Raw genomic sequence first — 15,991 nt, 5'->3', positions numbered from 1 at the left:
TTCACTACTTTAACCCTATATAACAGGGCACTCATTGAAATACTTGCAAATTCCAAATTTCAATCCTAGAGAATATTGGAGGATATTACATACAGCCAGAATATGTAAAAAAAAACATACGAAAATATTTTGAGAAAAAAGTTTACGAGATTAAAGTGGCAAATCTACGAGAAAAAAAATGTGCAGATTTATGAGATTTAAAGTGGTGAATCTGGGAGAAAAAAAGTTGCTTTATTCCCCACTTTAAATCTCTTAAATCTGCAACTTTTTTTCTTGTAGATTTGCCACTTTAATCTAGTAAATTTGCAACTTTTTTCTTGAAATATTACCTGAAGTTACCAAATATAGTTTTTTGTCTGATAAAGGGTTAAAACCAACAGCACCATCTAGTGGACTCCAAAAATAATGAAAATGGTTCATGAGGCTTCATTGGCACATCAGTAGTCAGTGCCACAAATTACAAATTCCGACACTTAAATGTACGTAAGTATCGCGGCTTGCGTTTCACAGTTTGCGGTACAGCGCCGCTTTCTAAAAATAGCACAAACGTTTTTGTGGATTTATGTTACAAAACCACTGATCTAGGCTTAGGGAAAAAAATGTCCTGGTAAGGCGTTTTGAAAGACAATTTAATCCTCCTGTTATGTTCGTTTCTCTGTTCATAGGTCAATTTGACCAAGGGGCATGTTTAATTATACAAAAGTGTCAGAAACTAAAAAACACATTGTTTATATTTCATTATTAACTCCATTACTAACCTTTTCAACCAATATTTAACGCAGTGCTGTTCTTTACCTCTCACAGATCATGGTCTAATGAGGATAATTCACTTGTTTTTCATAAAAAATGCATGTTAACACTTTTTTATGCACATTGGAAAGACCTTCATATACAATACAATGGTTTTACATGACACTGATGAAAATAACTTACTTTTGTTTTCACATGGGATGCGAACCCTACTCTCCTGGGTGAAAGTCAGACCCATCCATCACTAGAGGTAGACCGATATTTGCGTTTTTGACTTGTATCGGCATCGGCCTATCCAACTGTTAATATGTTTTGTTTGTTTTGTTAATAAATGTTTCTTTTGTTGTTTAAATTGAGACTTGTGTAACATTTGTTATCATTGTGTCATTTTTATCATGTAAATGGAGGGAGAAAAGGCAATATCGGCTTCAAGAATTGGCCCAAAAAAATCGGCAGCACATATCGGGGATTGGTTAAGACTGATGTCAACATAATCGGTATCGGCCTTAAAAAACCTGTATCGGTCGACCACTATCCACCACTATCCACCACCCCAGCCTCTAACAGAATGCAGGGACATACAGTTTGTTTTTCGCTGCCTGTACACACGACCTAGACTGACGTTTCTGAGGGGAGAACAGGCTGTAGTAGTGTTACAGTATCATGTGATAGTGATCTGAGCAGTTACCCTCCACGATCAGATTTTATTTGCTTCTGTAGTAGTGAAATAAAAAACAGTGTCCCCCAGATTTTGGTGTTGTTTTTGTAAGTTAACTGTACATGTACATAAGCTGATCTGGCCATAAATCTCTGAAGAGTTTGACAAGATGACAAAATCATCATATGTTATTGTAAAGATGATAATAATTTGTCTTTGGGAGATAAAACACCTGCTCACTTTGTCTTGTCATCAGAAACTCCTGGAGGTTCCTGAAAGAATCATCAGGGCTGTTTAAAGGACAATTCCAGCGAGAGTTTTTCTTGACATTAAAAAATAAAATGTATATCCTTTTTACTTTTAATTGAGGCTGCTGTCTTACCTATAGTATCTGCACCAGGATTATGGTCAGTTTGATTAAACCATCTGTAATATTTCTGGAAATGTGGGTTTTTTCTTATCTATCTTGAATATTTAACATAAATTACAGCTATGCTACAGAGCATCACTGCTCTCATTCTTACTGAGTCAGCTCTCCCTCCAAGTGTTTCACAAATTTTACCAGAATTTTGTGAAAATCTGCAAAAAGAATTGAATATGTGATTATTAGCAGTTAATAAAAGCAGATTACAGAAAATAGAGGCCACAGTGAAAACTGGATGAAAATATGAGATTTGATTTGAAAGTTCAAGTTCATGTATGTCATTATTTATTTGCTAAATCTGTTTCCGTTACACTTTTTTTTTTTGCATTTTAGATTTTATCTATACACCAACCTTTCCACCTCAGCCAGATGAAAAATTTCTTGATTTTTTGCCAAAAAAACAAACAACCTGGTGGATGAAAATGCATCTTGAGATATTTAGAATATTTAGATATTGAAAGTATAATAATAAGTATTTCGAACATGATAACAGCTGTAAAAACTACAAGAAATGACCAATAACACTGGAATTGTCCTTTGTATTGTGTATATTTCTAGTATTTGATGATGAACGTCCAACCTGACAAAACCTGGTGGTCCTTTAGAAATCACTTTTCAGAGCAGAGGGTCATTAGAAATATTGGCAGCAGGCAGTTTACTCCACACAGCGCTGGTTGCTGATGCTAAGGTGTAACGTAAAGTCACGTGTGAATAGAACGAGGCACATTGTGTGAAGCGTGCATAGTTTGAGTGTGAGCCGAGCCTGTTCCAGGCCCGCTCATCCTTCATGTAAAGCTCCTTCACTCAAGTTTTAGGGAGCCAGTTGTCTCTTTTTCATTTCCCATCCTTCACTGCCACTAATAGCGGCCTGTCCGTGACATCACAGTGATGTCACAGTGGTGGACCTGACTAAGTGGGAGGGGCCTGGAATCACAGTGGGTGGAAGCAGCGGTTGAAAAGGGGAAGAGCAGAGGCTGGGGCCCGACGAGGAGAACAGGCACCCTCTGGACCACCCGTGAGCCTCCGCCACCTCCTGCGGCAGGCTCTCGGCCAATCGAGTCAGCTGCTCCTCCCCCTGCCGTATGAGGTCGTCGAGTTGCCGCTGGCGAATCAGAAGGGAGGGTTTGGTGCTGACGAAGCGCCGGTAGTCCTGGAGCTGCGGTTCGGTGAGGTAGCCGGACAGGATGGCGTGGACCACGCGCTGCCGCCGGTCCAGGTTCTCCTTCAGCTCCTGGGCGTCTTCAGTTTGACCGAGGAGTAGAGAGCGCTTGTGGTGGAGGGACTCCTGAATGTGAGGAGACAACAAAATATTTAAACACAATTTTGTTTATTCAGTAATGTTACATTGTTTATTTAAGTCAAAATGTCTATTTTGTTCTAATGCATCCAGTAAGTAGACCAAGTGACTGCCATTCCTACAACCACTCTATTTTTGTATGCATGTTAGAGTTTTTATCAGTTTCTTTGGTGCATTTCTCACATCACGATTAACATTTGCACAACAGTTAATGCATTTCTCAAAACAATTAGTACAAACTGCAAAACCTAGTTGATAACCTGCAGAAGCGTGTCAGTTGCTCTAAATGGATCATAGCTCATTTTTCAAAAGCAAGTATTCATGTCAATGAAAGTGTCATGTTTATGAACAAAATAGTCAAATGTCTCTGTCATGTTTTCATTATGACACTTTACTCTGGAAATGTTTTCAATGCTAAAAAGTCAGATCTTGGTGACACTACCTGAAAATACTCCAGACAGACTATATACTATTTACACAGCCATTTGAAAACTACAGTAAAGTTACACATTACTGTATTTAGTGAGGTAACTGAGTAAAACACACTGAATATGTATGTTTCACATTTTATTGCATATGCTCTTTTCAATTCTAATTTGTTTACAGCATTGTGCAAAAGGAAAAAACAGCCTTATTTCCAACAAACATGGCGTCCCTTTGGGTCGAGCTGTGACAGTCCAGTGTCACAGTGTTGTAGAAATGGTCCTCACTATGTCCTGCTGGTTCATATATGTTGTAAAGTGTTTATGGTTTATGGATTCAGCTCTGAGTGATTGTAGAGAAGTGGCTTATCATTGGTTCAACTAATGCTTCACACAGCCTTCTCATAAGTGAAAGCTGAGCTTCACCTCAAAGAAATTGTTCAATTCTGGAGACATTTTAAGAAAAAAATAAAGATTTAAAAGAAATGTATAAAACGGATTTTGACAACTAGTTCAACATTTTGTATGTAATGACTCAAGCAATGAAATGAGGACTGTTAGTTTTATATGGAATGACTATCCAGCATTCACAAGTAGAGTTAATTTTGACTGACATGACGTAAGCAATGATAATGTTATAAAACAGCAGAGAGTTGTATGAAAGCAATTGATGCATGTCCAAAAGCATTTGTAACGTGTTGTTAGGAATGAGAAACTGCTACTATGATGAGCACAAATGACTAAATGTTGTGGAGGTTGAACTAACTGTTGTGCAAATGTAAAGAGTGATGTGAGAAATGCACCAAAGTGACTGAGAAAAACTGTAACATGCATACAAAAATAGAGTGGTTGTAGGAATGGCAGACACTTGGTCTGCTTACTGGATGCATTAGAACAAAATAGACATTTTTTTAAAATTCCAATTAGCTGCTTTAGTTTGAGGGCCTGGGTATCGTGCATGCTTGCACACAGTTGTAATGTGTGAGGTTATAACTATTGGGTGCTGAAGCACCAAAAAAAAGGACATAGGCTTGGATACAGGCTTAGAGCATCAGCAGGAAGAATGGGAAAACGTTTTTATTTTATAAATAAGTTATATATCCAAATGTAAGTTTTAGGCTATAACTATATTTCTGTAAGTTAAGCAAAATGTTTTGATGGATAAATCAGAAAGCTATGCAGTAACATATTTCCTTAAGCTTGCATACACATACACTACCACTCAAAAGTTTGGGGTCACTTAGAAATGTCCTTATTTTTTTTTTTTTTAAAGATTATTTTTCATGCTTTTTATTGAAAGTGTCAGATAGAAAGTGGGAGACAGAGGAGAGGACATGCAAAATAAGTTAATAATATTTAGATGACACCAAATGCTTGCAGAGCTGTCATTAATAATAGGACTAATTAACACAACCTAAGTCAGACCTCTGTATTTAGGTAACCCTGACTGGTACTTTGTGGAGAATATGTATAATATGAAGAACACTTCAAGCAAAAACACAAACGACCTGCAGTTATTTAACTCACAGGAGGCTCTAAATCCATATAGTAGAAGACAGAGCTACAGATGGAAGGGCAGGTAGATAGAGTCATAGATAACAGGTAAACAGTAGTGATGTGCCAATGAAGCCTCATGAACCATTATCATTATTTTCTGAGCCCAGTAGATGGTGCTATTGGTTTAAAGAAAAGGGCTGAAGCAATGATAATTGATTGTGCTTTCAGCTCTTTGTTGAACAGAGAGCGCCATCTAGTGGGCTCAGAAAATAATGAAAATGGTTCATGAGGCTTCACTGGCACATCACTAGTAAACAGAGTGTCTCACCCTCTCTTCTGCTGCGTCCTCTTGTGTCAGCTCCTCTCTCTCCAGAGCCAGCAGAGATCTGTCGATCCTCGACAGCCGGCTGCACAGAGACAGCAGCAGGTTCACAATCCTTTCCAGATCTCCTGCAAACACAACCAGGTAACATCTCAGTGCAGGTACATCATCAAGTCTGTTCTTGTTGTGAAGTGTATTGTGTTAAGTGCATGGTGCCCTACAAAGTCTAACTGCAGTAACTAAGCTAAGGGTAAAACTGAGAAAAACTGCTTTAAAGTTTTTTAACGTGTTTTAACTGGCCAGCCTAATGGGTTATATGTAAATAAGTGATATGACTCTTATTTCTACATGTATTGATGATGTCATTTTTACGCTCAAAAGTCATTATGATTTATATGACCTTTGACGCCAAAAATGTAGTTACTGCACTCTGTTTTTTCATCACTATTAGAACCTTTTACAGCAAAACCAGAGCGCAGACACTATAATGTTGTTTTCTTCTTTCAGCTTTTACATTTTGTTTTCAGTGAATAAACATTTTCAAATTGATTTTGTTATAAGTGTATTTAAAAGTGTTTAACAACTTGATTCAAACTTAATATTATAAAGTAATGTTGTATTTTAGTCTTAATATAATTTAATCTCTCTTTTTTAGTTAATCACTAGCTAGATAATAATTTCCTTATCAAATAAAATTATAATTTCTATGATTTGTATGTTTAAATTAGTATATATATCCAAAACAGACTGCGGTACTTGGTTTTGAGTTGGATTTTGTGGTTTTTATATAATTAATTCTCTGAAATAAAGCAAAATTGAAATCTAAAACTTTGTCACAATATAAAACAGACATCAAGGAGTTCATTTTTAGTTATAACTCAGTTTCGACCAAAAATGTAGTTACTGCAGTTAGACTTAGGGCAGTAATGTGCTTATGTTGCCAAGGTTTTTTTCATAGTTTTTTCCTCCTTTCCTCTCCTCATGTTGTGCTGTATTTCTTTTCTTTCATCCCAGTCTCCCTGTCCTGTCCACCTCTGTCATATTGTATGTGTGTTTTAACTATACGTTTGGACGGGTTGATGGCTAATTTCGCTGTCCTAGTACTTGTTACTCTGTGCAATGACAATAAAGATGATTCTGATTCTTCAAAGTCCCATCAGAGCTGTACTCACTGAATATTGTAAATTAATCATAGTTATATCGCTTTTTTTTTTTACAGTGACAGTTAGATGTCGTACCGATGAACATGCTGTACTTGTCCTTCTCGTTGGTTTTGAGGTGTTCCTGCACCAGGGTTTCAATGCTCGTCCCCAGCGCCTGGTGACATCTCTGCTCCCCACACAGCACCTCCTTCTCCTGCCTGAGAGCTGCCACACTGTGGTTCAGAGCCTCACACAACTCCACCTGGTGAACAGGACGAGAAACAAAAGAATACCCAGAAGTTTAACCAGTGTCACTTCTTTTTTTAATCTATATAACAAGCAATAATGAAAATAAGAAGAAGGAGAAGATTAAAGACCAAAATGTTTTACCTTCCTAGTGTTCAGGTCTTTCTCATCCTCATCCAGATCCGTCTCCTTCCCTTCATTAGTCGTCATGCTCTGAGAGGGATCACAGACGCCATCTTGGATCCTAAGAAGTAAACAACAAAACAAAAACCTTAATTAGAAAATGTATTTGTTTAATGATTATGTGAATGTTATTTCCTCCTAAAAAAAATCACTAAATACAGTGGTCAGGCTGCTTAGCAAAATAAAGGGGACATGCTGGACAAAAGCACCAAATTTCATCAAGATGGCGGATCGGAAGGCAGCCATATGAAATCTATGAGAACCAATATATCTTCCAATCCACTTAGAAGGTCAATCTATGTGTCAAAATATACATTTTCTGGGTCAAGGAATCCATTTAAGCTATTGAGAATATCACTAGATGGTTATTTAATTAAATAGATATATTCATTTTGGCCATGTATCTACGTAATTTCCAACTCAGTTCCTAAGCGGTTGGACATATATTAATATAGGTCATATACAGTGCATGTATTCTGAAAAATGCAGTAAAAAAAAAAGGAAGACGAAATAGGAAGCAATAAAAAAGGAAAGAAATGATGATTTAAAGAATAAGACTACTAACACAATTAAATTAAATTAAATGAAGAAACTATAGAAAGAAACAACAAATAAACAAAGAGAAAAACTTGCCAGATAATAACATTAAATAAGGATTAAGGCTATAGAAATAAGGTATCTAGCTTAGATTTTCCATTTTTTTTGACATCTTGACATTTTTATGTTGTTTATTAATGCTATAATATTGTATATTATATTTGGAATCTGACTACTTCTATAAACAATACTTTAAAAACTCATCCAACTTCCCTCAAATACAGCCAACAAAATGTTCAAACAATCAGTCAATGGCAAAAGAAAGAAAGAAGCAAAAAACAGTGAGGTGGAGAAGGGCTTTGATCATAAGAAGTTCACATTAAAATTTGCATTGTGCAGTATTTCAGATTCCATCCATTGTGTTGTGCCAACTCTGACCACTAGGTGTCAGCATTGTCCAGCTGTTTAGCCTGCAGGAAGCCATCTGTCTGTTTGCCATACTTTTATTTATCAGACGCGAAGGAGAAGAAAAGCAAGCATGCATCTGCTACAGAAATAAGGAAAGACAGTAAAAAAAAGTCACATCTGTGCTCTGAACTGAGACTTCAGCCTTTTAATCATTGAAAAGCTTAAACTAATGGGTGTTACGGCTAAGACCAGTTTTTTTGTTCTTATCTTCAAAAATGTCAATGAAACAGTACTTCTGTGATTCAACTGTGTAGTGAAATTAAATGAAACAATGTGTAAAGTGGTTGGACTCTCTCTGCACTCCACTGTTGAGAAACGTTGATCAGGTTTGTCTGGTCTCTCCTGTCCTGGATGACAATGCCAACACTGTCTCACTTCAACACTCAGTAAACAGGAAAGCATTTTAAAAAAAATCTGTCCTGGTTCCAGATAAACTACACAAATTCAAGCGAACCTAATGTACCTGCTGCAAGACCTGGCATCAATGCCCCAAAACCAGTCATTTGCTCCATCATCTCCATGTCTGATTGAATTTTCTGAACTAAAAATACATTTAATGGATTTAAAGATGCTGGAAATACACAGAGCAGACATTCATTCATCATGTTAACAATAACAAAAGAAAACAAGGGTCACAGTCAAGGATCAAAGGTCAAAGCAAAAACTACCTTCCTGTAACTAGCTTGACTGATCATGTATACAAGGAAAAGGATGCCTCTATATGGTTGTTTGCCTTTATTATAATGAGAAAACATTCCTTCCCTAAACACCATGTTCACCACTAAACCAAAACACATTGAAGATGTCACAGACTGGAAAGGCTTCATCATGTAGAGACGGCAGACGTTTGTGCTGTTTCTTCAGTGAAGTCCCCTCAATGTTTGTCTCATCCTTCAGTTACATAAAGTCACTTTAAGCAATTGTCATCTAATGACTACTTTATTTTGTGTTACATAAAACTTTAAAGGAAATTCAGTGTGATTCCCCTCCATCATTAAATGAGTCTGTGATGTTTAGTGCATTCTTTCTATCCACTTTTCTGTTTGAAACCCACTTTACTTCATTTCCTGCAGTTCCCTGTTATTACTAACTAAGTGGTAAGAGGGACCACAGTAATAATCACCAGACAGGAAATTCTTCTCTACATCTATACTGCAAACAAACCAGCTCAGTTAAACCACAGGAAAAATCAGCCTATCACAGGAGAGGCTCTTTGAACTCTTACTCTGTACTGTTTACAGTCAATGCTTGCTGGTGAATAAATAAAATTACTCACACAAAAACTCACACTATTTGGTTGATACAAAAAATTAGTGTCTTAGTTTACTTAAAATTTCATGAAAGAATTACCTGTCATCCAATCTGCTACTGCCCCTTCGTTGCCATGGTGATTTACCAACCAGTCTGCTGTTTGGGAAGATCTCCTCCATTAGCTCTACAGTGGATTTACCCCCCCATGTGTCCAGGAGGGGCACCAGAGAGCGGTCCTGCAACAACTGGATACAATAAAAAAATACAAATCAATCTATCTATATCACAGCAAGGGTGGAGTCAAAACTAAGTATTACGACAGAGTAGGGTCAGAACTAGGTACTATGACAAAGGTAAAGTCAGAACTAGGCACTTTTATAAAGGTAGAGTCAGAACTAGGTGATATGACAAACTTAGAGTCAGAACTAGGTATTATTACAAAGGTAGAGTCAGAACTATGTACTAAGACAAAGGTATTGTCAGAACTAGGTACTATGATAAAGGTAGAGTCAGAACTAGGTACTATGACAAAGGAAGAGTCAGAGCTAGGTACTATGACAAAGGTGGAGTCAGAACTTGGTACTTTTATAAAGGTAGAGTCAGAACTAGGTACTATGACAAAGGTAGAGTCAGAACAAGATACTATGACAAAGTTAAACACTGAATCTTCTAGGTACTACAGAACTAGGTACAGCAGCTTCATTTACTGTTGACTCCAGGTACCCACCAGCTGCCGGGCCAGCGCCTCCACTCGAAGCTCCTCTGATGTTTTTTCCCTCTTGGGTAGTGGCTGGTACTCAAGACCTAGGCTGTCCTCAGTGGATGTGGTGATGGGGAAAGGCTGTGTCTTAGGGGAAGTTAGGAGGATGGGCACAGGCGCAGGAGAGATGGAGGGGGAAGGGGACACTGGAGGAGAGTGGAGGGATGATTTCCTGGTGTCAATGATGGAGCTGTTTAGGTCCTCCATGCTAGGACTGAATGCAGGGAAGAGAACAGAGAAGTGGAAAAACAGAAAGAGCCAGTATGAAAATAAAAGAAATGGTTCTTAATGATAATATTTCAATTCAGGTTCAAATATGAAATATATTGTCCAGCTAACCTTCTTGCAGTCTGGTGTCCAGCTTCCTGCTCCAAGTCCAGGGGAGGAGGAGGAGGAGGAGGAAGAGGAGGAGGAGGAGGGAAATCCTCCAAGATACTTGTCTCTTCGACTGGTGGAGGAGGTGATGGAGGAGCAGGATTTTGGAGGAAGACCTCGTCAAAGTCTTCCTGCGATAGGCCTATCGAGGACTCGAGAGGTTGCTGCTGGTCATTTATGCTGAAGAAGCTGGACTCTGAGATTCGCAGTGAGGACAGGTGCCGGGGGATGGACGGATGGGAGGATGGGGGAGGAGACGGCGTGATGGCCCTGCCGTCCATGTTTGGTGGGGTTGCAAGCTGGACATCGGGCAGGGCTGCTGGCACTGGCGAAACTTGTTTGCCGTTTTCTGCAGAATACCATCCTGTCCTCTCTAAACTGAAGGCTCTTCCTCTAAACGTGTCCTTGACAGTGTCTTCTAATATGGTGGCATCACTCAAACTGTGTCTTGTCTGTCTGACCGTCACCAGGGTTTCATTGTAGTCAGTAGTGTTACTTCCTTCACTGTCACCTGTGCTCGGTTGCGGGATGCCTGGGAAAGTGATGGCATCCAGGTTGGCCTGGCTCAGCCTCTCGCTAGCATGCCACTCAGCGCTATCTTGAATCCCCGATGGGGAGAGGGGGCAGGGCAGGCCAACAGAGGCCGCCAAGGTGGCGGTGCTGTGGGCCCGCTGCCGCTCACTGTTCCTCTGTCGCTCCCTACGAGTGACAGGAGTGTGGGCGGAGCCTGGATCTAGGATAAGAACACAAGGAAGGGTCAGAGAGGATTCACAGTGCTCAGTAGTGAAGTGCCAATGAAGCCTCATGAATCATTATTTTCTGAGCCCACTAGATGGTGCTATTGGTTTAAAGAGAAAGGCTGAAGCTATGGTAATTGTGTGTGCTTTCAGCTCTTTGTTGAGAGCACCATCTAGTGGGCTCAGAAAATAATGAAAATGGTTCATGAGGCTTCACTGGCACATCACTAGTGCTAGGAGATATCTATCATGGTCACATCATTTCAGAATCAACAGCCATAGAATGATTATATATTTTGCTCACCTTCCGACGGTCCTGCAGACTGGACGGCGCTTAGACTTCGAGAGAATTGAGGAGAGACGAGATTGCCAGAGAGCTGGACTTCTGCAGGTCTGAGAGACAGAAAGAAAGTTTTAGACGGAAATAAACATCCCAATGGACTGTCATAAGGTTCAGTTTTGTTTACAAAATCTCTCCGTCAAAGAGCAGCACATTTGATCTCATTTAGAGGCAGAATGAGGAGGTTTTTCTGAAAAACCATGTAAAACTCAAAGAAATATCTTTCAGTCATCACTTAAGACTCATCAGAAGTGTGTGGCAGTCTTTTAGAGACCCTATATTTTCTTTTTTCTTTTCATTTTGCTGTGCTTGGACATTTCTGGTAATCAGTCATTGGACACTAGGAGCTCTATCCCTCGATTCCTCAAAGACTGATTTCAAAAGTTGTTTATTTAGGCACAAAAACAAGGGGGAAAAGTAAGTAGGTTGAGGTTTAAAATTTCCAAAAATTCCCAATAAATTGCTTGACTGGTCAACATATTATACATGTAATATTTAGTGTTGACCATTTATCAGTTTTACTCATTTTATAATATTCTAACTATGGGCGGTGGCTGTGGATCTCTCCATGGCATCAAATTTGTAGACAATATTACTCATCATCATGAAAGGATTATCTCAAGCACTTTTCCTCTATAGTCACCATCAGGACAGACTCTATTTCTAACAATAGCTAAACTGTCAGTATGTTGTTTGTTCTGTCCAACACTTTGACACTGTGGCTGTAACAAACACTGCACACAAGCAGGACCTTAGACTGGTTGGATAATAGGGAAAAAACTGATGGATAATCTGGAAAATTAATAGATATGCAGGAAAATACTGTGTTATGGGCCTTCCAATATGTGATCATGTTCTTGTTTCTACAGCCCAGCTTCCTCATAGTGATCTGATTGTATGTTGTGATAAAGTAACCAGGAGTGGTGCGTTCATGGTCCTGGTAATATTCAGACACCAGACAGATCTGTGAAAACAAACACACTGACGAAAATTCCTGAAGCGACCTCTGACCTTCACATTTTAAGAGCAAACATATTTAAGAGTTTTAAGTGGATAAATCCCTGTGGGCCGGAGTTGGTATTTTGTTTATTTTCCCGTGTCAGGGAGTTTTCTCTGCTTCCTGAAATTCCTTCCTTCCTGCCTTCGTTAACTCCTCTTCTTCACTCCACTCCCTCACTCACTCCTCCCTTTCGCTCTCCCTCCCATTTAATGTTACTTTAACTCCTCTTTACTTTACTTCTCTCATATGACTCCTTTGTCCCCTTTCCCACTTTCCTCTCTCCGTCTGGAATTCAATTTCAGACTTTTGAACTACCTCGTTTCCTTCCTTCCCTTCTCTTCCTTACTTTAACACTCTGGAGTCCATCCTGTTTTCTTTGTGTTTTTTGTAATATATGTGTGTGTTTTTGTAAAAAAAAAAAAAATAAAGCCGGTGTGTTTTTAGTAAAAAAAATTTCATATTTTTGTGTGTTTTTATGTGTTTTTTGTGTAATTTGTGTTCAAAATGTTGATCCAGTAAGTCAAAATGAAAATAATAATCAGGTCAAATAGGTGATAGCAACACTTACCGGTAAAGATCTTTAACTGGTCTATACAGACAACATAGCCCCAGACTCCAAAGGGTTAACTCCATTTTTTCACCTTCTCTATCCTTACTTTCATCATCCCTCATGTCCTCCCTTCATGTCCTTTCCTCTCCTTACACTCCTTCTTTTCACCTCCATCCCTTCATCTATCTTTCCCATAGTTCCACCCCTCCCTTATCTCTTCTCCTTTTTCCTCCTTTCTTTCACCTCCTCTGTTCATCCCCTTACTTCCCTCTCATTCCTCTGCGGTGCCAGCAGCAGGGCACATGGACTCATAAGGCCACAGTTGGTTTTAAAATAGCAAAGAGCCTAAAGCACGTACACACACACACACACACACACACACACACACACAGACTAAATGTTAACAGCCTATTATGGAAGAGAGGTGAAATAACGGCGCAGAAATGATGTGATTTCCCATGATCCATCAGACAGAAAACATCTGTGAGAAAGGACGATGCCCCTCAGCCAAAGAGTTTTTCATTGTTGGTTTATGATTTAATGTCTTTATTTATTATTTATTGTCTTTTAATCTGAAAGTCTACCATTTATTGATTTTTCATTCATGAAGATTGTCTTGTTGTATCCACACTAATACAGTCTACTGAACTGAATAAAAACATAATCAATGAGAGGACAGGCAGCCATGAGAATAAACCTGCTGTTGGATTTGAAGCAGCAGCTGTTTGGTCTGAATGTTTATGTGACGTACCTGTCCTCAGCCAGAGAGTGATGTCCAGGTTCAGAGGTGAAGACCCCATACATGCTGACGTCACCTTGAGGGAAGTCCTGAAACACACACGGATAAAGTTTTTTAGAAGGAAATTTAGACTTTATATCACTGTGAATCTCCCAGCTGGGGATCAATAATGTGTGATAATATCTTATTATATTGTGACACAGTCCCACAAGTTAAGTCCCACCTAATTCTGTCATCTGCTATAATGCATAATAATAATAAAGGTGTGTTTGATAAAACTACTTGAATACATTACATTTTAGAGCGGATCCAAATCACAGAGAGGATGCAAAACAAGGTTTTCACTTCTATTAAAATTGGGAAAAAGGGAATTTGTGCTGTTTGTGCTGTGCTGCAGACAGCGATATGGGATGTTTCTTAACATTAATTTATTTATGGAAACTTTATTGTCTATTTTTGTTTAATTGTAAAGGAATTAGTATTAAACTACATTAATAACATTTTTTTAATCATTATTATTATTATCTTTTTTCATTATTACTATTATTATTTTATTTTTATTTTTTCACATATTTTATTCATACGTTTTCAGTTTTATAAACATATATCACAACTACAAGGGAAACACCAGTAAAGAAATGGTTGTCAAATTTTGTCAAAGGTTGCAGGGCGGACAGAAACACTATGTCAAACCCTTTCCATATGTAATAAGTTGGTTATTTCTGCTAACCAAGTTTTTGAAAGAAGGCGCATCTTCATTTTTCCAAAGGGTTAAAATACTCCTTTTTGTAATAACCCTGCCATATTGTAATGCCTTTTATTGTAAGTGGGTTAAAGCAAATATATGATAGATAGATTTCATTATTATTTTTTAATACATCTAAACAAAGTTGTTTCTGTGCCTCTGACCTATTTAAAAATATTGCATCAGTAATCACATGTTAGACCCCAGACCTCATCACACAATGAAAACAAACACAACAAAAGCCTGAAGTCAGCTGTTTAGCCACTGAATTGGGTTAGAGCATTGAAACTACTTTAAACAATGTGACCAAACATCCTCTTTACATGTACATTGGAAAAGATACCCAACTTCACATGAATTAAGTGCAAAAACTACAGCAAAACTGTTTTTTTTATGCAGTCCAGATAATCGTCCTTGCTGGTGTGCTCAAGGACATTTTAAATTCTCTGTCTGCCCAACTTAAAAACATAAAAGCAGGACTGTGGCACCGTGTGGTGGGATCTAAAATAAGAGGACAGAGTGTCTGTTTGTCTGACTGAACTTTAATTATGTTTATGTGCTCTGATCACTGGAGGAGATAAAAGTCATATTCATTCTTTACTGCATTCCTTTAAGAACTCTGTGTGTATGATGTATGTATGTGTGTGTTATCTTTGCTGTCATCCACATCGGACAGCGCCCAGCTAACGTCCCCGGCTCTCTGGCACCTCACAGGAAACTCTGAGGACTCTGGGTATTTCCTCTGTGACTCAGTGGGCCAAATGTCTCTTAATGGCAAAATGTCATCCAGAGGGCCATGAATGTCATATTTGTTTTCTTAGCAATCCATTGGAGTTAGTAATATATTCTTATCTTTGGACCAATGGGGACCAAAAGATGTGAATGGATATAAAACTGATAAGATGAATGGTGAGATTTAACTCTTTCACTGGCGTTTTAAGAAGCAAAAAGGAAGCTATTAATTTAATAATTTGATCTTGATGTAACGGCCACAAGGTATACTGAAGAACTATTGCACAGAAAATGTGATTGGCCACCACAGCTCCTTGCCGGATGACATGCAATTGCAGTCCACCAGACCAGTGGTTCTCAAATGGGGGTACGTGTACCCCTGGGGGTACGTGAAGTCACTCCAGGTGGTACGTGAGATTTTAAAATATACATTTAAAAAGTAGCATGCATGCAAAAATCCTTAAAAAATAATTATTTAATTAATATTTTAGGAAAATATAAGTGTATGTTCATAAAATTAATTTTATATTCAGTAGGCTATTCAATGTCGTTCTCCTAAAAACCCAGAGTGTCCCCCATACCAGGTTGGTTGGACCCAACCTGTCATATGCCACCTGGCATCACCTGTCAATCACTTGAAAACTCAAAGATGGAGTCGTGGTTGAAGCGTAGCAGTCACAGTTTTAAATGGTTATATGCTCACTGTTTTTACTACATTAGTTTGAATCACTACATTTTAGTGATGAGAAATATTTGCAATAAATTTAGTCATGGATTATTAACATTTAAAATTTTTGAAATAGTTTTTTTTTCAAA

At 38.4% G+C, this 15,991-nt stretch overlaps 1 protein-coding gene across 1 annotated transcript in view; it reads right to left on the bottom strand.

The window, feature by feature from the left end:
- Positions 1 to 321: 321 nt before the first annotated feature.
- Positions 322 to 15,991, bottom strand: part of shroom3 (shroom family member 3) — a 98,328-nt gene continuing 82,658 nt past the window's right edge. The window contains exons 18-26 of the mRNA XM_059357671.1: positions 13,711 to 13,787; positions 11,374 to 11,462; positions 10,297 to 11,065; positions 9,925 to 10,171; positions 9,297 to 9,442; positions 6,903 to 7,002; positions 6,609 to 6,774; positions 5,377 to 5,498; positions 322 to 3,117 (exon numbers count right to left, since the gene is read on the bottom strand). Of these exons, the coding sequence (XP_059213654.1) occupies positions 2,713 to 3,117; positions 5,377 to 5,498; positions 6,609 to 6,774; positions 6,903 to 7,002; positions 9,297 to 9,442; positions 9,925 to 10,171; positions 10,297 to 11,065; positions 11,374 to 11,462; positions 13,711 to 13,787 (2,121 nt within the window). The 3' untranslated portion in view covers positions 322 to 2,712. The remainder of the gene's footprint in view (positions 3,118 to 5,376; positions 5,499 to 6,608; positions 6,775 to 6,902; positions 7,003 to 9,296; positions 9,443 to 9,924; positions 10,172 to 10,296; positions 11,066 to 11,373; positions 11,463 to 13,710; positions 13,788 to 15,991) is intronic.

The sequence above is a fragment of the Centropristis striata genome, chromosome 19 (genome assembly GCF_030273125.1).
Source record: "Centropristis striata isolate RG_2023a ecotype Rhode Island chromosome 19, C.striata_1.0, whole genome shotgun sequence".
Classification (NCBI taxonomy): Eukaryota; Metazoa; Chordata; class Actinopteri; order Perciformes; family Serranidae; genus Centropristis; species Centropristis striata.
The sequence above is the reverse complement of the archived record's forward strand: the minus strand, read 5'-3'. Positions and strand labels throughout refer to the sequence as shown.